Here is an 18,186-nt window from a genome sequence, read left to right as displayed (position 1 = left end):
TGGGAAAAAACGTAATTACGGCTAATGCCATTAGAAAAAAAAACATTGGAAGTTGGGACTAAGTCTACCGATCCTTTGATGGTAGATTTATACACGTGGACTGATTAAAGGTGTACGTCAGATATTTTTGGTACACTTAGTTGTAGTGCTGGTACACTTGCCGTCGACGTAGATGGTACACTTAGTTGTAGTATTGGTACACTTATCGGTGGACGTATATGTGTATCAAAAACTAAGTATACCAAAAATATCTGATGTACTCCTTCAACAGTCAATATGACCCAAAAGATATTTATGGTAGACTAATGGCCTGTTGCGACAGATTTATTCGACAGCCTTCTCTCGTTTCAGATATTTTTGGTATACTTGTTTGTTTTTTTGAAATAGTTTTCGGAGTGTGATGGTAGGTTTCTTGTCCGTGGTAGATTTAGTAAGCATTTTTGACAGCTGTAAAGTCTTACTAGAATAACACGAATTTGTTTGAGCTGTCAAAGACAGTCTATCGTTGCGATAGACTTATTGGATATAGATCTAAACACGTTTGCTGTTCTTCCGATCTATGGTGTTCATGTAATAACGTTTGTAGCAGATTCATCAATCGTATTCTGTTTGTCGGCCGGAGCAAACGTCTTTTTCCTACTCTGTTTCGTTAATCTTTCCTCTGGGTTCATCCATGGAAGAGCTAGATATCTGTTCGAAAATCTATATAACTCACTTTTTATAGGTTTTTAATTTAGAAATCAGATGTTGAGATGAAAATCTATAATAGTTGAGTAAAAAACCCACAAGTGAAACCAAAAAAATAGACATAAGTCGTGAAAAAAAAAAGTGAGGCAGGGAAAATTAGGGTTTTCAGTCGTATGTTAGAGGTAGAAGACGAGGATATTCTGGTAATTTCGGGTTCATTAAACCTAAAATCGAACGTGTACGTACATATAAACGTGTACGTACATATGAACGCATACGTACATAATGTTCTTGAGATTAGAGTACGTACATAACGTTCTTTTGCTTAGTGTAGGTCCATAAATCCGTTTTAATGAACAATATTATTGTAATTTTGTAGTCATCTTCAACATATCTTCTTCTATAACCCTAGCTAATATTGTCGTTGTTGTTCACCGGAAATGGAACAAGTAAGAGATGTTACTAGAAAAAGTAAGAGATGTTACTAGAACAACCTATGTAATTCGTAATTGTTTATTTATCATATTTTCGAGAGGTAATGAACAATAACCATACAAAATTACATTTTAACTATAGAGGGTAATATTTAGATAACATAAATATATAATACTCAGTTCAACTAGGTACAACTAAATATATATTTAGATTTGCATTTATATTTAAAATATGAAAATGATAATTAAGGTTTATAAGAATTTCTAAAACATATTGAACTATTAAAGAACCATGTTTAATCAACAATACAAGAATTTATCACTTTCTAATATATACTATCGTTTTCACATAAAACACTCTTTATAGTATAAGGAAGACTTAGTAAGTGATCACCTCAAATGAAGCAAAAGAGGTGAAACCCAAGTTTTTATGAACATTGTGTTATGAAAACCTTGTATATGCTAATTAATACTGATAAATCTTGTGGCCAACTGCTAATTAATAATTTATATTATAGTCCAACTGGAAATACGAAAAAAACGCAAAAGTTCAACTATGGATATGAGAGTACAACTGGATAACTATGTATAATTATGTGTATACCAAATAATTTTTTACTAATATCATGTTGTCTTTGGTTCATTTTACCATAGTGTGATGATTTTAAATGAATATTCCGCCGCCAAAATCTATTTTTTATTCGTTTTCACATGATCCATATTGAAATTTATTTTAATAATTCTAGTACAGTTGCACCAAGTAGTTCAAGTTATACTGAAATTTTCTACCTAAGTGATCTAGTTATACATAAGATCTCACATTCACTCTAAAATTCTATTAATTACAACCAAACAAATCTCTCTCTGTTGTAACTCTTTTATCTTCTGCAAAGGCTCCATCTTCTACTCCTTATAGTTTCTAAGTAGATATTACAGGATACCTTAAGCAATCATGAGGGACCTAAACTTGCAAAACTGGCTACACTCAAGTGATAGCGACAGAGAATTAGTGATGATGAAACTATTATGGAAAGAGAATAAAAGTGGAATTAGTGATGATGAAACTATTAGGAGAAGTGGGGTATTGACGGCGAATTGATAGCTCTGTTAAATTTGGATTTACGAGAGATATGATTAATGTTAATTAGTGGTGGTTAATTTGATCGGGGCGTTTTGGTTTGGATTAGACTTCTCTTTTCGTCTCTCCATGCAAATAGTTACTAGTACATATACAATCCACATATGTGTAGACTATGTACATGTTCTTATATACGTACATTACACATAACAATGATCATGATGACTGTGTATAATTAATAGCCACTAACTGAATGAGGTATGGTTAAAATCTTAATTATAGATCATGGCCAAGCTTTTTTTATTCTTCTATATTATCAATGACGTAACCAAAAAAAAGTTTTTATATTCCATTTCCACAAAAGAAACGATCCAAAAGCCAAAGAGATTTTGAGTCCTTAATTAGGGTGTCTGAGAAACCGTTTGGAAGAAGAGTTAGTAGCAAAACCTCTGCTTCTACTCTTTCGATGTCTTGGAATTGTAACTTTCTCAAGAAGAGACAAGACCTCAGGCATCGATGGTCTACCTTTAACCTCTCCAATACATTGTAAAGCCAAGAAAGACATCATAAACGCTGCTTTCTGAGGGTATTGACCCACAAGCTTCGTGTCCATTATCCTAAACACTTTTCGCTTGTCTCGCAAGTAAGGTGTCGCCCATTCCACTAAATATTCTTCTTCTCGAGCTTTAGTTTTGTCTATTGCTCTACGTCCAGATAGAATCTCTAGCAAGACTACACCAAAGCTGTAGACGTCACATTTCGTTGTTAGATGACCTGACAGAGACCAAAAGCAGAGACCAATCAATGTGTTTTAGAAATTTCATGTTTTGTTAGTTGAAATTGGAACAAATGAACCATCAAACAAAAAGAAACCTGTTGCTAGATATTCTGGAGCTGCGTAACCTTCTGTACCGATGACTTGGGTTGTCACATGTGAACGGTTGTCTTTTGGACCTTCTTTCGCCAATCCAAAGTCTGAGAGTTTTGGGTTGAATCCTGAATCAAGAAGGATATTTGCTGCTTTGAAGTCTCTGTAAATGACTTGATCCTTAGCTTCGTGCAAAAAACAAAGCCCTCTAGCAGCACCAATCGCCTCTTTCATACGCAGTGACCAAGAAAGCACATTAGAACCCCCTAGAATAAACAAGATTCATCAGGTCATGAACAATGCCAAGTAACATAAACATAAATGTTGGATCTTAATTCTTACTTACTTTCAAACAAATGATTTTCAAGACTACCATTAAGCATATACTCGTAAACCAAAAGAATGCTTTTGCGCTGTCCATAACAAAAAAAAAGACATCAATTGTTCTTCCAATCAATGTGTCATTTTAGCAAGAACCACACTATCTCAGAAGTTTCTGGTTTCATACCATTTTGCAACAAGTCAATACCGCGACCAAGTGCTTCTAGAGATGTCGGGTAAGAAATAGTTTTTCCCTCCTCACCATTATTCTCACCAGGCAATAAAGGTCTAACTCTACAGAACACACGTATATTGCCTTTCAATTCCTGCAACATGAGAAATAAACCAGGATCAGTCAAGCTTTACACACATAGGGGACGAAAAAAATGTGACAGAGGTTTAGTTAAGTGAATTATACAAGAATGGTATTGTGCAACTTCTTCCGTAGTTTTTCCCCTTCAACGAGTTTAAGTTCTGCTTCTTCTACTCGACTTTTCAGATCGATAATGCTTTGCTTCTGGTCTTCAAACTCATTTATTTTCTCAAAAGTAGTTAGATCAGACACCTAAACCATAAACAATCCAAAAATGTTATTAAAAACATAAGAGGTTGTGAAATCTAATAGATTCATATGTTATATGTGTTTTGCTCGAGAATGTGATAAAAACCTGCAGTCGCCTCTCAGAATACACTAGTCGATCCTGTAACTCTTGTATCTGAGTACTCTGGGATGAACATGTAGTCTGGACCAAAAACAATTTACATCATCTTAAGAAAAAACAATTGGCAGAGAATATATAGAAAGAAATTGTAAACGGATATGAGACCTCAAGTTCAGTTATGGTGTCTTTGAAGTCATTGTACTTGGTTGCCTCAGTTTGTAAGGTTTGTACTTCCACTAAATGGCGATCACGGTCTTCCTTGGCCTGCTGAAGCTCGACCTTGAGACTCGCAATTTCGTTTTCCAACTCACCTTTCTGCTTCATGATATCTTCTTGAGAAGCCTACCAAAAAAAACAAGACACTCAATCACATTTTGACCAGAACTACAAAACATTTACTACCATTGATCGGATATAACAGAACATCATCATATACCTTAGAAGCAGCAAGCTGATCCTGCAATGCTGAAAACTGGCCCTTCAAGTTGCCAATATTTTCGACAATGGCAGTCCTTTCTTTCTCACCGCGTTTTATAGTTTCATGAGCTTCATCAAGATCACCTTGTAGCTTGCTGTTATACAGCTGCAGGCTTGAGTTATACTCTTGCAACAGTTTGTACATGTCATTTACCGATTGTATCTGAACATAACAAAACAAACAGTCAACATTAGTCTAAAGTTAAGTGACAAAACATTCTGATCATTTCAAAACCTTTTTAAGTTTTCTCACCCTCTGGTTAGCCGTTTGAAGATCTCCTTGTGCTTTGTCTAGCTCTTCTACAAGACCAGCTTGTGCCTTTTCAACATCAAGTCTTGTTTCTTTCTCTTTTCCAAGAGAATCATTCGCAGCCTAAAACAGAACATATTGAATTAAACCCCACAAATATGAATTAGACACAAGTAATTTAAAGTAGAATTAGCCGCCTCTTACCAACTTCTCCGTTTGTTCCCTGGCAAGTTGCACTTGAACAGATTCAAAGTTTTTCCTCAGCTCTTCAATTATCATATTCAGCTCCTCTTCTTTGTTTCTCAAACTAACCTCTGTCATCAAAATTGCACAAATATAAAGTTCAAAAATCACAAAAAAATTTGAAACAAAAAAAAGTAACAGCTAAACTTTAATTATGGAAACACACCCATGTCAGCACAATGCTTCTCATTCAATTCCAATGCATTCTTCAACTTCTCTTGCTCAAAAGCATAATCCAACTCGAGTTCTTGAAACCACCTAATGCAAAGTCTAAGCCTTTTTATATATTCCATCATGTTCTCACATCTCTCCTGCAAAACCCAAAAACCACCAAGAAGAACATTCAAATTCAAGCTTAACTAACTGAAACCAAAAGGGAGACCAAAGCCAAACACATAAACAAAGTCTTTAATGCTTTTATCAAACTGACAAAACTATTTTGGTCCCACCAATTGTCTTATAACACAATCAAATCTTCTTCTTAGAAAAAAAAAAATAGATCCAACGAACAAAGCCAGTAAGCTAACAGAAATTAAAAGCTTCAGATTCTATACCATAAGGATCAATCAGAACACATAAACAATGTCTTCAATGCTATTGCCTAATACTAAAGGTCCCACAAATTGTCTTATAAACACAATCAAATCTTCTATAAGAAAACCAACGGATTCAACGAGAAAAGCCAGTAAAAAAAAAGCTACCTCAAATTCAAAACTTCACCAACTAAAACTCTCTCTCTGCTAATAGAAACCCTAATTGATAAAACTTACTCAACAATCAAATTACAGTATAGACACTTTTTCTTTTTCATCCACACATCACAACTTAGATTACACAAGAAAGTTTAAATTCAGGTAAAAAAATAAAATTGAGGGTGGGGGAAAAAGTAGAAACCTTGTAGTTGAATTTGCTCTTGTACTTGATTCGTTCATTAAGAAGAGTTTCAATGTAATCTCTTGTGAACTCAACAGGACCATATTCAGATCCCGTTGTGCTCGCTGGAGCGCTGTTCGGAGTCAGATCTTTTGACCCATTAATCACCGGAGAAGCTGACCGGATTCTTCCATTGTTTGCCATCGCCCCCACCATAACAAACCAAAAAAATTAAAACTTTTGGACCCTTCTTGTTACCTAAATTACTTCAAACTCCTCTCTCAATCAAAGCATAAACCTGCAGCAACAAAAAAACAAAGTTTGTATTGTTCTTCTTTCTTAGAGATCTTCAGAAAAAGATAAATTGAGTAATGAGAAGGGGCTTACGTGAAAAGGGTTTGGAGTTCACTGAGGAGTCGTCAACATTAACATCTTCATTCTTGGGGGAAGATCCAAAGCAATTCCCCATTATAGAGGTCTAAAATCTAAATCATCCAAAACCCTATAGAGACAATTGTAAAGGGAAACAAAACACTAACTAATCTATCATCTATGGATGGATCTTTGTCACTGCCTCTGTCATCGACATTCTTCCTACGGCTAAAAGAAGGAAGAACGATCTAGACGAGAGAGTGGCGAGGTTCAAAAAATGTGTTTGGATTCCGAAGGTTTGGAATTTGAGAGATCAGAAAAAGCAAAAGGAAGGTTGAATATAACTAAAATTGTTAAAATAAAATAAAAAGGATACCTAAACACTAAAATTAGAGAGAAAGGAAAAGAGTTTCCGTGTTGTGTTAACTTCGCTGTCAGAGTCACCCCTATTCACTGCCTGCAGAGGAGTAGCAGCCGCTTCGTCGATCCCGTATCTGCGACTGTACAGAAGCATCAAATTGATAGATAACGTGACCAATTTAGCATCAATCGAGAGCAAACCCAGAATCGGAAAACAAAATTAGGGGTAATAAAAGAGAGTGACAAAATTACTCGAAATAGACGTAATCGGAGGATCTGTATCTGATAAACGACATCTTTGAAGACCAGACGAGACCAACTGCACAAATCAAGTTTATCGAAACTTTTTTTTTATTTGATAAGAACTGCGGCCGTCCTCGAGCTGCTTCCCGGCGAAAATCAAAGGCTGCTGGTCCGGTGAGATCCCTGGATCTTCGCTTTCACATAGTCGATGGTGTCAGATGACTCGACCTCTAGCGTAATGGTCTTCCCGTTAGGGTTTTCACGAAGATCTAAATCTTTTTGAGACTACCGCTGCATCCAAGTTAATCGAAATTTGATGATTTTTAATTTTTTTTAATTATAAATGGCATAACCGTAATAAAACACACAACTCTGGTTTAGAAGTAATAATCAAACTTTTATGTGTTATTCGAGTGAGTCGGAAATCTCAACGTGTTAGTCTAGTAATAAACCTACTTTTATGTAATATTCTAGGTAATTTCCCTATATATATATATATATATATATTTTTAATAGTAATCATTAACACAATTTATTGCATATTAATTCTTTAAAATGTAACTCCCATGATGTTTGAATTTTTTTTTTAAACAAATCTTTCATCATATGAATACACTTTAATGTATTAACTGCATTACAATTTGTGTTTTACGAAAAAAAAAGAAAAAACACAGACAAAACCTATAGTATATTTATTCTTTGTAATGTAACCATAACTCCTATGATGTTGGCCCAAAAAAAACTGAAAACCTCTCATACTACTACAAATTTATCTATAAATAGCTAGACAAAGTCTTCATCAAACATCATATTCTACTTCTCTCATAATTTTCAACATTTTGTAATATTTAACTTTTTCTTTATATAACATTTGTAGGTTTTGAAATACATAAGTTGAGTCAAAATTTTGGAGCATATATAGAAGTGAACATGTGAAATGTGGTTATTCATTAGAAAGATTTAGATGAAGAAGGTTTTAGGCATATAATGCATTCTCACTTGTAAATGTTGTTTCAAATGCCTATTTTGTATATCAATATTGTAATTTGTTTTTCTTTTGATCCATTTGATAAATTTTTAAATAAAAGTTTTAGTTTTAGAGCATAATTCATAAATCCTAATAGATTTTATATCTTAGTCACAATACTTATGCTACTTATTACCCATGCTATATTTTATACAAGTGTGTTTGTATGTATTACCCATAAAAATGAGTTTAAACAAATATTAACTGTTTCAAATAGTATTACTTTAGATTTGTTCCTTAACGTTACAACTGTGTTTGTATGTATTCATTAACTTTATTTCCGATAACTATTTCCATGGTCCTTTATTTTATTTATAGGTTATGACTTCGGATGTGAAAGGTTTTGCGATTGTTTAGGGTTTAGGGTTTAGGATCGGGGAAGATTTGGACGTCTAAGTGATATATATCTCATTATATGGGTTTCCAAAGCCATGTGATTCTTCCAAATTCAGTTTTTATTTTCTTCCATGATCGATTGTTGATGATGTGATTATAGTTCTAACCCGCAAGCGGAGCAAGGCAATGGGTAAGCTAATAGTTCTTACCCTAAGCTAATCCCAATTGCATTAGTTATCTGTTTAATGAAATTAATTAAACAGAGAATGAAGGAAGAGCATGAGTTTCGACTCAAGAAGAGGTTATTCGAGAAATTCAAGCTACTGTCTCACCCTTCTTGGAGGTGTCTGGTTTTAGAAGATATTAATGTTTTATAGATTATGTTAAAAGCGGACAAACTAACACATAATGTCCATGCTCAGTCGCATTTTATTTTATACGTAATCAATGTTCTTTTTCCCAACGTAAAAATGTTTGTACGTCTTGATTGTGCATCAAAACATGAAGAGCTCTATATATTATGAGATACAGACTAAATATTTTAAAGTAACCTTTCATATTAACAAAAAATTTCAGTTTAATGCTTAACTAATTAATAGTAATTCATTTTAAGTGACTGAGAATACTTATTCAAAATAAATAAATAAATAACAAACATAAAAATAATTTATCGAAACACAAAATATAAAATTTTAAATATTTTCTTAAATATAAATTATGTTAAAATTATTATAAAGTTATCTCGCGCATCGCGCGAGTCTACTTCTAGTGTTATATATGGATTAGGTGAGGTATGTATGTTTTTTTTTGGTCACCAGGTATGTATACTTTTATTCCTTTTGTACTTCAAAATGAGTGAAATAAATAAAATGGAAAAAAAAAAATAGAAAGAGAAAAAGAAAAATTCACAGCTTTTTTTATGTGCCGTAGGAATTCGGTACATACAACCAAAAATTCTGTTTTTGTTATATTTGAGTTGTAATATTTGTAATAATGTCTAAAATAAGATTAGATGAGTTTTAGTGTTGTAGACCTATTTCGGGTTGGGGAGAGACTATACAACAACCACCGATCATCTCTATGGATAACAATGACAAACTAATTTCGGTTGTATTACCGTTATACCTTTGTCATTATTAAAATGATCCAATAAGGATGTATGTGTTATAGCTATAAAAGCTTAACTCTTCTGAACTATTGAAACACGGAACAAAACATATAGAACAAACATCTCCGTCCTCTTCTTCACCTTGTCTTTAATACCATTACCAAAACAATTCCTCTAAAGATAAGGTGAAGATGAGTGACCTCCAAGAAAACAACAATGCAGCGACGGTGGAGAAGTCTTCTTCATCGTCGTCTACGGCAGATGTTGATGGGCCATCACCACTCAGAAAGATGATATCCGTAGCTTCTATCGCTGCTGGTATACAGTTTGGTTGGGCTCTTCAATTATCTCTGCTAACTCCGTACGTGCAACTTCTCGGGGTTCCACACAAATGGTCATCTCTCATCTGGCTATGTGGTCCTATCTCCGGCTTACTTGTCCAACCAACCGTCGGTTACTACAGCGATCGATGTCAGTCAAGATTCGGTCGTCGTCGTCCTTTCATCGCCGCTGGCGCATTTCTAGTCGCCGTGGCTGTTTTCTTAATCGGTTACGCGGCTGATTTTGGCCACAGCTTGGGAGACAAAGTCGAGGAGCGTGTAAAGTCAAAAGCCGTCGTTATCTTCGCACTCGGGTTCTGGATCCTGGACGTGGCTAACAACACTCTCCAAGGACCTTGTCGTGCTTTCCTCGGTGATTTAGCAGCTGGAGACGCTAGGAAAACGCGAACCGCAAACGCGGCTTTCTCTTTCTTCATGGCTGTTGGAAACGTTTTAGGGTACGCGGCTGGTTCATACAGTCACCTCCACAAGATCTTTCCTTTCACAATGACTAAATCATGTGACATCTATTGCGCAAATCTAAAGAGTTGTTTCTTCCTCTCTATCACTCTCCTCCTCGTTGTCACCATCATATCTCTTTGGTACGTCGAAGACAAACCATGGTCGCCAAAGGCAGACTCCAACGAAGAGAAGAAAACTCCCTTCTTCGGTGAGTTATTTGGAGCCTTCAAGGTGATGAAACGTCCAATGTGGATGTTGTTGATCACAACATCCTTGAACTGGATTGCGTGGTTCCCTTTCCTTTTATTCGATACCGACTGGATGGGTCGTGAAGTATACGGTGGAAGCTCAGAGGGAGATGATAACATGAAGAGACTTTACAACCAAGGAGTCACCGTTGGTGCGTTGGGATTGATGCTTAACTCAATCGTTCTTGGATTCTTTTCGCTTGGTATTGAAGGTATTAGCAGGAAAATTGGAGCCAAAAGGCTTTGGGGAGCTGTGAATATCATCCTCGCCGTGTGTTTGGCAATGACGGTTTTGGTTTCTAAAAAGGCGGAGGAGCACCGGAAAACTGCCGGTGCCTTGGCCCTTCCCACCGATAGCATCAAAGGTGGAGCATTGGCTCTCTTTGCTATTCTTGGAATTCCTCTTGCTGTAAGTCCACAACTTGTTTTTTTTTTCTTAATCCAAATTTTGTTACTATAATTAGTATCCATTATTTATTTATTTTTTAACATTATTAATCTTCTTTTTGTTTGTTTTTTGTAGATTACTTTCAGTATTCCATTCGCCCTAGCTTCCATAATCTCAAGCAGCACCGGGGCCGGCCAAGGTATTTAAAATATTTTTGTCTGATTTTTGGTTTTTTTTTTTTCAAAAAATTATACCATTCAAAATAAAATAAAGCATTTAATAAAGTTAATAAGGATTTTTATTTTATTTTAATGTCATTTCTACAGGACTCTCTCTAGGAGTTTTAAATATGGCAATCGTGATACCACAAATGATTGTATCATTTGGAGCTGGTCCTGTTGATGCATTATTTGGAGGTGGAAACTTACCAGGATTTGTGGTCGGAGCAATTGCAGCGGCTATTAGCAGTGTTGTAGCATTTACTGTTTTACCTTAAGTGGTGTTTGTTTTATTTGTTATGTATGCACATGCATGTCTAATACTGATGTAACATGTTGCATATTTGTTGCAATATATAAATATATATTTCCTGATCATATTTTCCATATTATGCTCCTAACTAATCATATTCATCTGTTTTTCTTGTGGAAGAAGGAACCATTTAAATAATAGTTGTTGAGTTCAACAAACATACCAAACTTCCTATGACTTTTTGATTCATCACTTGACCCTTTGGATTAGCCTCCTTTGGGCCAGCCTTTGCAAGTGTATAACTGACAGTATAAAGAGACATAGTAGTCCATTAGTTGTAGTTATCTAATGGAAAGACATTTTGGGAAAACAATAGTGACTGATATTTCAAATATGTGTAGCATATTAATAAACATAAATGAAAGGGATTGTTCAAATGATACGAACACAACACATTCACACATATATACACACATCATTGTAATCACATTATTAGAATCTGAGACTTATTTCATTTCACATATCTACATAGATCATGAAATCAGATTCTTCGAAGCACAATGATGTATTGCATTCCGAGTTTGGCTTTGGTTAATTGAGGAAGCGTTTCTTGTGTTTTCTCTATCACAAGCTCATATGTTTTCTCCATCGCATCTTGCCGAATTTGTGAAGTTGTATTCAGAGTCTATAAATATTTTGCTTCCATATAAAAAGTAAATTAACATTTCTATTTAAAATAAACTAAAAAAATATACATTTAAAAAATTGCGTCAATATAATTATTTTTACTGTGATTTAAGTTATCTTTTAGATAAAAAAAAAAAAGTTTCCCTTTTTTGGGTTTAGGAATTTCTTAGTGTACTAGAGTATCTTATCCAGACAGCCAAAATATCTCGTTGAAGGAACACGTTTACTTTATCCGATTTCCACCTGTTTAAGCTCTTTTTTGTTTATTTTGGAATCTCAATCTCTTCCCCTCCTGTTTCCTCAAGAACACAAAAGCTATCTAAATTCTGGGTTTCTGCTTGAGCTTCTTGCTTTCAAGAAGTCCTGCTTGTAATTCTCTTAGAATGTCTTTCTCGATGGATAAACTGATCAAAGCTATGTCGCTCGAAGAAGCAGATGAGCCTTTCAATCTGCCGGACCTGCCTCAATTCTCGTCCAAGGAGATAAATTCCATGAGTCTAATGGGCATACTACTCAATTCAGACAGCCAAAACATTTCGGACATCGTTCTCGACATGCCCAGGAAGTGGCTAATCTACGATCGAGTTAGAGGAGTTGCCCTCTCAAAAGATAAGTTCCAATTCATCTTCAAACACAAACAAGATTTGGAAAAGATCCTCAATTTGGGGGTGCATACGCACAACCAATGGCCTCTTGTGTTAGATAGATGGATTGAAAACCCTCCGTCAACTTATCTTCAATCAATCCCGATTTGGGTTCAAATTCGGAACATACCAGTCAATTATCATACTCGGGAAGCGATTTCACTCTTTGCTGAATTTGCAGGTCCAGTTCTACAACTCGACTATGACCCGACAGTTTCGCAGAACAAAGATTTCGTTCGTGCGGAGATCTTGTTTGATGTATCAAAATCACTCCAGCGTTCCAAAGTGATAAACCTTCCATCTGGTGAACCTGTACACTTTTATACGACTATGAAAGGATTCAAAATAGTTGTTTCTTCTGTCAACGTCTAACACATGAAAGAGAGAAGTGCTCCCTCTTCCTCTAGAAGCAATCCGAATTCAAAGAAAAGGAGCAGATGGAATTTGTTCATGATAGATCCATGGTCTTATCCTCTCTCAACTTCCCACTTTGGACCTTTCAAGACCCTCCTTCTGACAAGGCAAACAATTCAAGCTTAACCATCCAGGCTGTAGCTACAAATGAAATTCAGATGGAATCTTCTATCCAGAAAGGTCAAGAAAAAGATGACAAGCTTGCTTCAGAGACTACACCTTCATCATCCACTTCTATATCATTAGAAGAGCTTTCTCTTCCAGACAACCTATATGAAGTACGATTGAACTCATCTTATGTTTATGATATCCTCAACTCTGAACCTGGGACTTCAGGAACAACAAATACATCTCCTACCTTCCGGAAGCAATCCCCTAAGCCAACAAGGAGTAAACAAGGTACTCATGTGAACTATATTCCTCTTACTTCTGAACTATCAGTAGATACTGGAATACTTCAGTTGGGTAAGCGCAAAGGCAAACTCCATGTTAACAAACCTCACAAACTGGCCAAAACCACAAACCAAGAGATGGTCCCAATTGAGGGACCATCCAAAATCTAATGAGCCTAATGTGTTGGAATTGTCAAGGACTAGGACGGTCTCAAGACTTGACAATTCCTAGGCTCAAGGATCTGCGCAAAGAGCATTTCCCTGAGATTTTCTTTTAGATGGAATCTATGCATAATAGTAATGTATTAATAGATCTTCAGGAATGGCTAGGATATGATAGAGTGTTTACTATTAACCCTATAGGAAAGAGTGGAGGTTTGGCTTTATTCTGGAAAAATGGTGTGGATATTACTTTCCAGAGTGTAGATAAGAACTTATTAGATTTTCATGTTCAGTTTGGTTCTACAGACTTCTTTGTTTCTTGTGTCTACGGTGATCCACTGTTCTCCTCTAGACCTTTAGTTTGGGAAAAACTATTGCGTATTGGTCTAATTAGAAAGGAAAGTTGGTGCATGATGGGAGATTTTAATGAAATTGTGAATAACAAAGAAAAATTAGGAGGCCCTCGAAGGAGTGAAGCTTCTTTCTTACCTTTTGCGGATATGCTTAGAAATTGTGAAATGCTGGAATTACCATCTCATGGTAATTGTCTCACTTGGGGAGGAAGAAGAAATGATCTTTGGATCCAGAGTAAATTAGATAGATGCTTCGGGAATAAAAAATGGTTTCAATCTATTCCCAGCTTCCAATCAGAACTTTCTCGACAAAAGAGGATCAGATCATAGGCCAGTATTAGTCAAGCTTCTCTCCTCAATCAGACCCTATAGAGGGAATTTCAGATTTGATAAGAGACTACTTAATAAGCCCCTGGTTAAAGAAGCTATTACTTTGTCTTGGTCTTCAAACTCATTAGTATCAAATAAGCTTAGAGACTGTTAGAAAGCTCTAAGTATTTGGAAAAAGGAAAACAGTTTAAACTCCTTGGACAAGATAAATCAGATCCAGATAGCTTTAGAACAAGAACAATCCTCTTCTTTTCAAATTCACAGCCTTAAGACTCAGCTGATGCTTGCTTACAGAGCAGAAGAAACTTATTGGAGTCAACAGAGCCGAGAAAAATGGTTACTCGAAGGTGACTGCAACACAAAGTTTTTCCATGCTTCAGTCCAAAACTCTAGATCAAAAAACAGAATCCTAACTCTGATAGATAGTAATGGAAACTCACAGAAGTCAGAAGCATCTAAAGGAGAAGTTGCAATCACCTACTTCAATGAGTTATTTAAGTCTTCCAATCCAGGAACTTTGATTGGCTTTTTCATGACTTTTATCCCAAAGTCACTTCTCAGATGAACAACTCTCTAATAAGACCTGTGACTATAGGAGAGATCAAACAGGAAGTCTTTTCGATTAATCCTACTAAAGCCCCTGGGGCCGATGGTATGACTGGCTTATTTTTCCAAAAATACTGGGAAATCATTGGACCCCATATCATATCAGAAATTCAGAACTTCTTTATCAGTGGTTCATTTCCTCATGATTGGAACTATACTCTTCTTTGCCTCATTCCTAAAGTCAAGAACCCTAAGCAAATGTCAGATCTTCGACCAATTAGTCTTTGCTCAGTTCTTTATAAGATCATCTCCAAGATTTTGGCCTCAAGATTGCAACCCCTTCTTCCTAGTTTAGTATCTCCTACCCAATCTGCCTTTGTTCCCAAACGATTAATCTCTGACAACATCTCTATAGCTCACGAATTGGTTCATGCCCTACGGACTCACCCGACAATTTCCTCTGAGTTTGTGGCAATCAAAACTGATATGTCCAAAGCTTTTGACAGATTAGAATGGACCTATTTAAGAGGATTGCTAAAAGCTTTAGATTTTCATCAAAAGTGGATTAATTGGATCATGACTTGTGTTTCGACAGTCACATATTCAGTCATAATGAATGATCAATCTTATGGGATGATTTCACCTCATAGAGGTTTGAAACAGGGAGATCCCATCTCTCCCTTTTTCTTTGTGCTTTGTACGGAAGGGTTATCTCATATGCTAAACAGAGCTGAACAATCCGGGGCAATTCAAGGAATACAATTTTCACCCTCTGGACCATCTATTCACCATCTTCTTTTCGCTGATGATAGCCTTTTCAGTTGTAAAGCCTCTATCGATCAGGTTAACACTCTCCAACAAATCTTACGATCATATGGAGAAGCTTCAGGTCAAAGGATAAATGTACTTAAATCCTCAATAACTTTTGGATCCAAGGTGGATCATCAAACTCAGATATCCATAAAGCAGCTAACAAGAATTTACAGTGAAGGAGGAACAGGATCTTACTTAGGCCTGCCTGAATGCTTTAGTGGCTCAAAAATTGATATGCTCAACTACATCTGTGATAGGCTAAAATCAAAATTATCGGGCTGGTTCGAACGCACCCTATCCCTTGGAGGTAAAGAAACTTTATTAAAAGCAATAGCAATGGCTTTGCCGGTTTATGCAATGACGTGTTACAAATTACCCATTACAACCTGTCAAAGACTCACCTCGGCGATGTCTAGCTTTTGGTGGAACTCTTTAGAACATAAGAGGAAAATTCACTAGCTAAGTTGGGATAAGCTTTGCTTAACAAAAGATCAAGGAGGAATAGGATTTAAAGATTTGCAAGATTTTAATCAAGCCTTACTAGCCAAGCAAGCATGGAGAATCCTACAACATCCGGATTGCCTTTATGCTAAGGTTATGAAAAGTAGATATTTTGACAACAATGAGATTCTAACTGCAGTTATGGGCTATCGTCCTTCTTACATTTGGAGAAGCATTCTCCATGGACGTGAATTACTACTAAAAGGGATCAAGAGGATGATTGGTAATGGACATAATACTTATGTTTGGGTAGACTCTTGGCTTTATGATGTCAGAAGAAGACCACCTCTAATGAAAAATATATTTATTAATTTGGATATGAAGGTTTCAGATTTAATTGATCTCCCCAACAGGAATTGGAATCGAGTTTCATTAGAAGACTTATTCTATCCAAGAGACGTGGAGATAATTTCAACAAACAAGCCAGTGATATCTAAGCCTGATTTTTGGAGTTGGAGTCACACAAGGAGTGGAAACTACTCAGTCCATACCGGCTATTCTCTAGCAAGCCGTTTAAATAATCAGGATCTGATCTATGCAGCTGAGATCAAACCCTCTCTAAATGAGTTAAAGATTCAAGTATGGGCCTTACATACTTCACCAAAAATCAAAAATTTCATTTGGAGAGCTTTGAGCGGAGCAATTGCGGTGGCGAACAATTTGGAAAATAGAGGACTGAGCAAAGACATGAGATGCCAATTCTGTGGTCTAGAAAAAGAAACAATCAATCACGTTCTTTTCTCTTGCTCTGTAGCAAGACAAACCTGGGCTCTATCTGATTTCCCAACTCCTGAAGGCGGGTTTGATATCTCTTCTGAATATGCTAACTTTTCCTATTTACTCTCTATAGAAAAGAACCACAATTTTTCCCTTTATATTAGAAGAAGCTTTCCATGGATACTTTGGTATCTTTGGAAACACAGGAACGATCACTTTTTTGAAGGCAAATCAAAAGACCTTAGGGCTTTAATTCTCAAAATTAGAGAGGAATCAGAGTTATGGTCTAAAGCTCAGGATTTTGATTCATGCTTTGCTAGCTCTAAAGTGTTTGACAGAGGAAAAGATTGGTTTGATTGGATTAATCCTCCTAAAAACTGGTTGAAATGTAATGTAGGCATGGCTTGGTGCAATTCTACTAAAATTTGTGGTTTTTCTTGGGTTCTAAGAGATTGGAAAGGCAAAGTTTGGTTGCATAGTAGGGGCTCAGAAGCCCATATTTCAAGCTTGGTAGAGGCAAAATATCGGAGTATTTTGTGGGCTATTAACAGCATGGTTAGCCACAAATTCACACAAGTGATCTTCTCATCTGATGCTTTTGAATTGGTCAATGCAGTAAATAATCCTCAAGAATGGCCTTCATTTCAGTTCTATGCTTCAGAACTAAGAAGGAGTCTCCAACTTTTCACTGATTGGCAAATGGAGAAGGCACCCACTCATTCGAATAGAGGAGCTTCCCTAATTGTAAATAGTGTAATAAACCATAATCTCTTCCAGTCGTACGTGGCACGAGGAGCACCAAGATGGATTAATTCAATTTTTGAACTAGAAGGAAGATCTCAAAATTAGGTTGGGATAAGCTTATCAGGTTTGACTTAAGTCTTTGTTAGATTTACCTGGTTAGTCAACAGCTGATATTTTAAATCGCAAGTCTTTTTAAAAAAAAAAGGAAGCGGTGATAGACGTTTCCTTGTCTCTTCCTTAGATCTTTTACTCTCAGTTGACCTTCCCTTCCTTATCCTCCTACATCTTACCTCGTTTTTTCCCACTTTTTGTTTCTACCGCAGTTGAAATCTTTCTTCAACTCTACTGTTGAGATAACCTTACAGTTCTTTAAAGCTTTTATGAATCTTCTCGAGACTTCTTAAAACCTTTATCCTTCTCTTATAAATAATCCCTCCCAAGCTTTTCAAACCTCATCGTCTTTCCTTCTTAGAGAGTCTAAATGGAGAAGGAACTTTGGGAGGAGATTCAGTATTTGGCTTTAGGGCGAGACGACCCAAAGCTTTTAATCCCAAACTCTGACTATGAAGAAGTCTTAGCAAGTAATCGTTTAAGTTTGATCGCCAGACCTCTTAACCCTACGGACCAGAACTTGTTTGAAGTGGCTGACAATCTT

The 18,186-nt window shown here is 36.1% G+C and overlaps 3 protein-coding genes across 4 annotated transcripts; 1 reads left to right on the top strand and 2 right to left on the bottom strand.

Annotated features, from left to right (window-relative positions):
- LOC109126418 (protein kinase 2B, chloroplastic-like) lies at positions 2,597-3,450 on the bottom strand. Its single transcript, XM_019229951.1, has 3 exons — positions 3,414-3,450; positions 3,073-3,333; positions 2,597-2,973 (listed from the first exon to the last, which is right to left on the bottom strand). The coding sequence occupies exons 1-3, from the start codon at positions 3,448-3,450 to the stop codon at positions 2,597-2,599; spliced, it is 675 nt and encodes a 224-aa protein (XP_019085496.1).
- LOC104710956 (kinesin-like protein KIN-14N) lies at positions 3,465-7,182 on the bottom strand (the record flags this gene model as incomplete). Its single annotated transcript, XM_019230453.1, is given in 12 exon segments — positions 3,465-3,480; positions 3,576-3,714; positions 3,807-3,953; positions 4,057-4,131; positions 4,216-4,392; positions 4,487-4,690; positions 4,781-4,900; positions 4,982-5,091; positions 5,187-5,331; positions 5,915-6,191; positions 6,281-6,765; positions 6,878-7,182. Coding segments are annotated over 10 exon segments (1,328 nt in total), but the record flags the coding sequence as incomplete, so codon positions are not given.
- LOC104710955 (putative sucrose transport protein SUC6) lies at positions 9,403-11,363 on the top strand. 2 transcript variants are annotated; one of them, XM_010427613.2, is made up of 3 exons: positions 9,403-10,778; positions 10,893-10,956; positions 11,084-11,363. In XM_010427613.2, the coding sequence occupies exons 1-3, from the start codon at positions 9,531-9,533 to the stop codon at positions 11,251-11,253; spliced, it is 1,482 nt and encodes a 493-aa protein (XP_010425915.1). In that variant the 5' UTR covers positions 9,403-9,530; the 3' UTR covers positions 11,254-11,363. The 2 variants fall into 2 exon arrangements, with proteins under 2 accessions (XP_010425915.1, XP_010425916.1); XM_010427614.2 differs by having other exon boundaries at positions 10,904-10,956; positions 11,084-11,358.

This window comes from Camelina sativa, chromosome 9 (genome assembly GCF_000633955.1).
Source record: "Camelina sativa cultivar DH55 chromosome 9, Cs, whole genome shotgun sequence".
Lineage (NCBI taxonomy): Eukaryota > Viridiplantae > Streptophyta > Magnoliopsida > Brassicales > Brassicaceae > Camelina > Camelina sativa.
The sequence above is the reverse complement of the archived record's forward strand: the minus strand, read 5'-3'. Positions and strand labels throughout refer to the sequence as shown.

Bases quoted from the DNA above. Each gene is read 5' to 3' on its own strand.
- LOC109126418 (XM_019229951.1), bottom strand. From the start codon at position 3,450: ATGCTTAATGGTAGTCTTGAAAATCATTTGTTTGAAA. The intron at 3,334-3,413 runs GTAAGTAAGAAT...TGTTTATTCTAG, and splicing joins TGAAAATCATTTGTTTGAAA to GGGGTTCTAATGTGCTTTCT. The intron at 2,974-3,072 runs GTTTCTTTTTGT...GGTCTCTGTCAG, and splicing joins TCCAGAATATCTAGCAACAG to GTCATCTAACAACGAAATGT.
- LOC104710955 (XM_010427613.2), top strand. From the start codon at position 9,531: ATGAGTGACCTCCAAGAAAACAACAATGCAGCGACGGTGGAGAAGTCT. The intron at 10,779-10,892 runs GTAAGTCCACAA...TGTTTTTTGTAG, and splicing joins TTCTTGGAATTCCTCTTGCT to ATTACTTTCAGTATTCCATT. The intron at 10,957-11,083 runs GTATTTAAAATA...TCATTTCTACAG, and splicing joins CAGCACCGGGGCCGGCCAAG to GACTCTCTCTAGGAGTTTTA.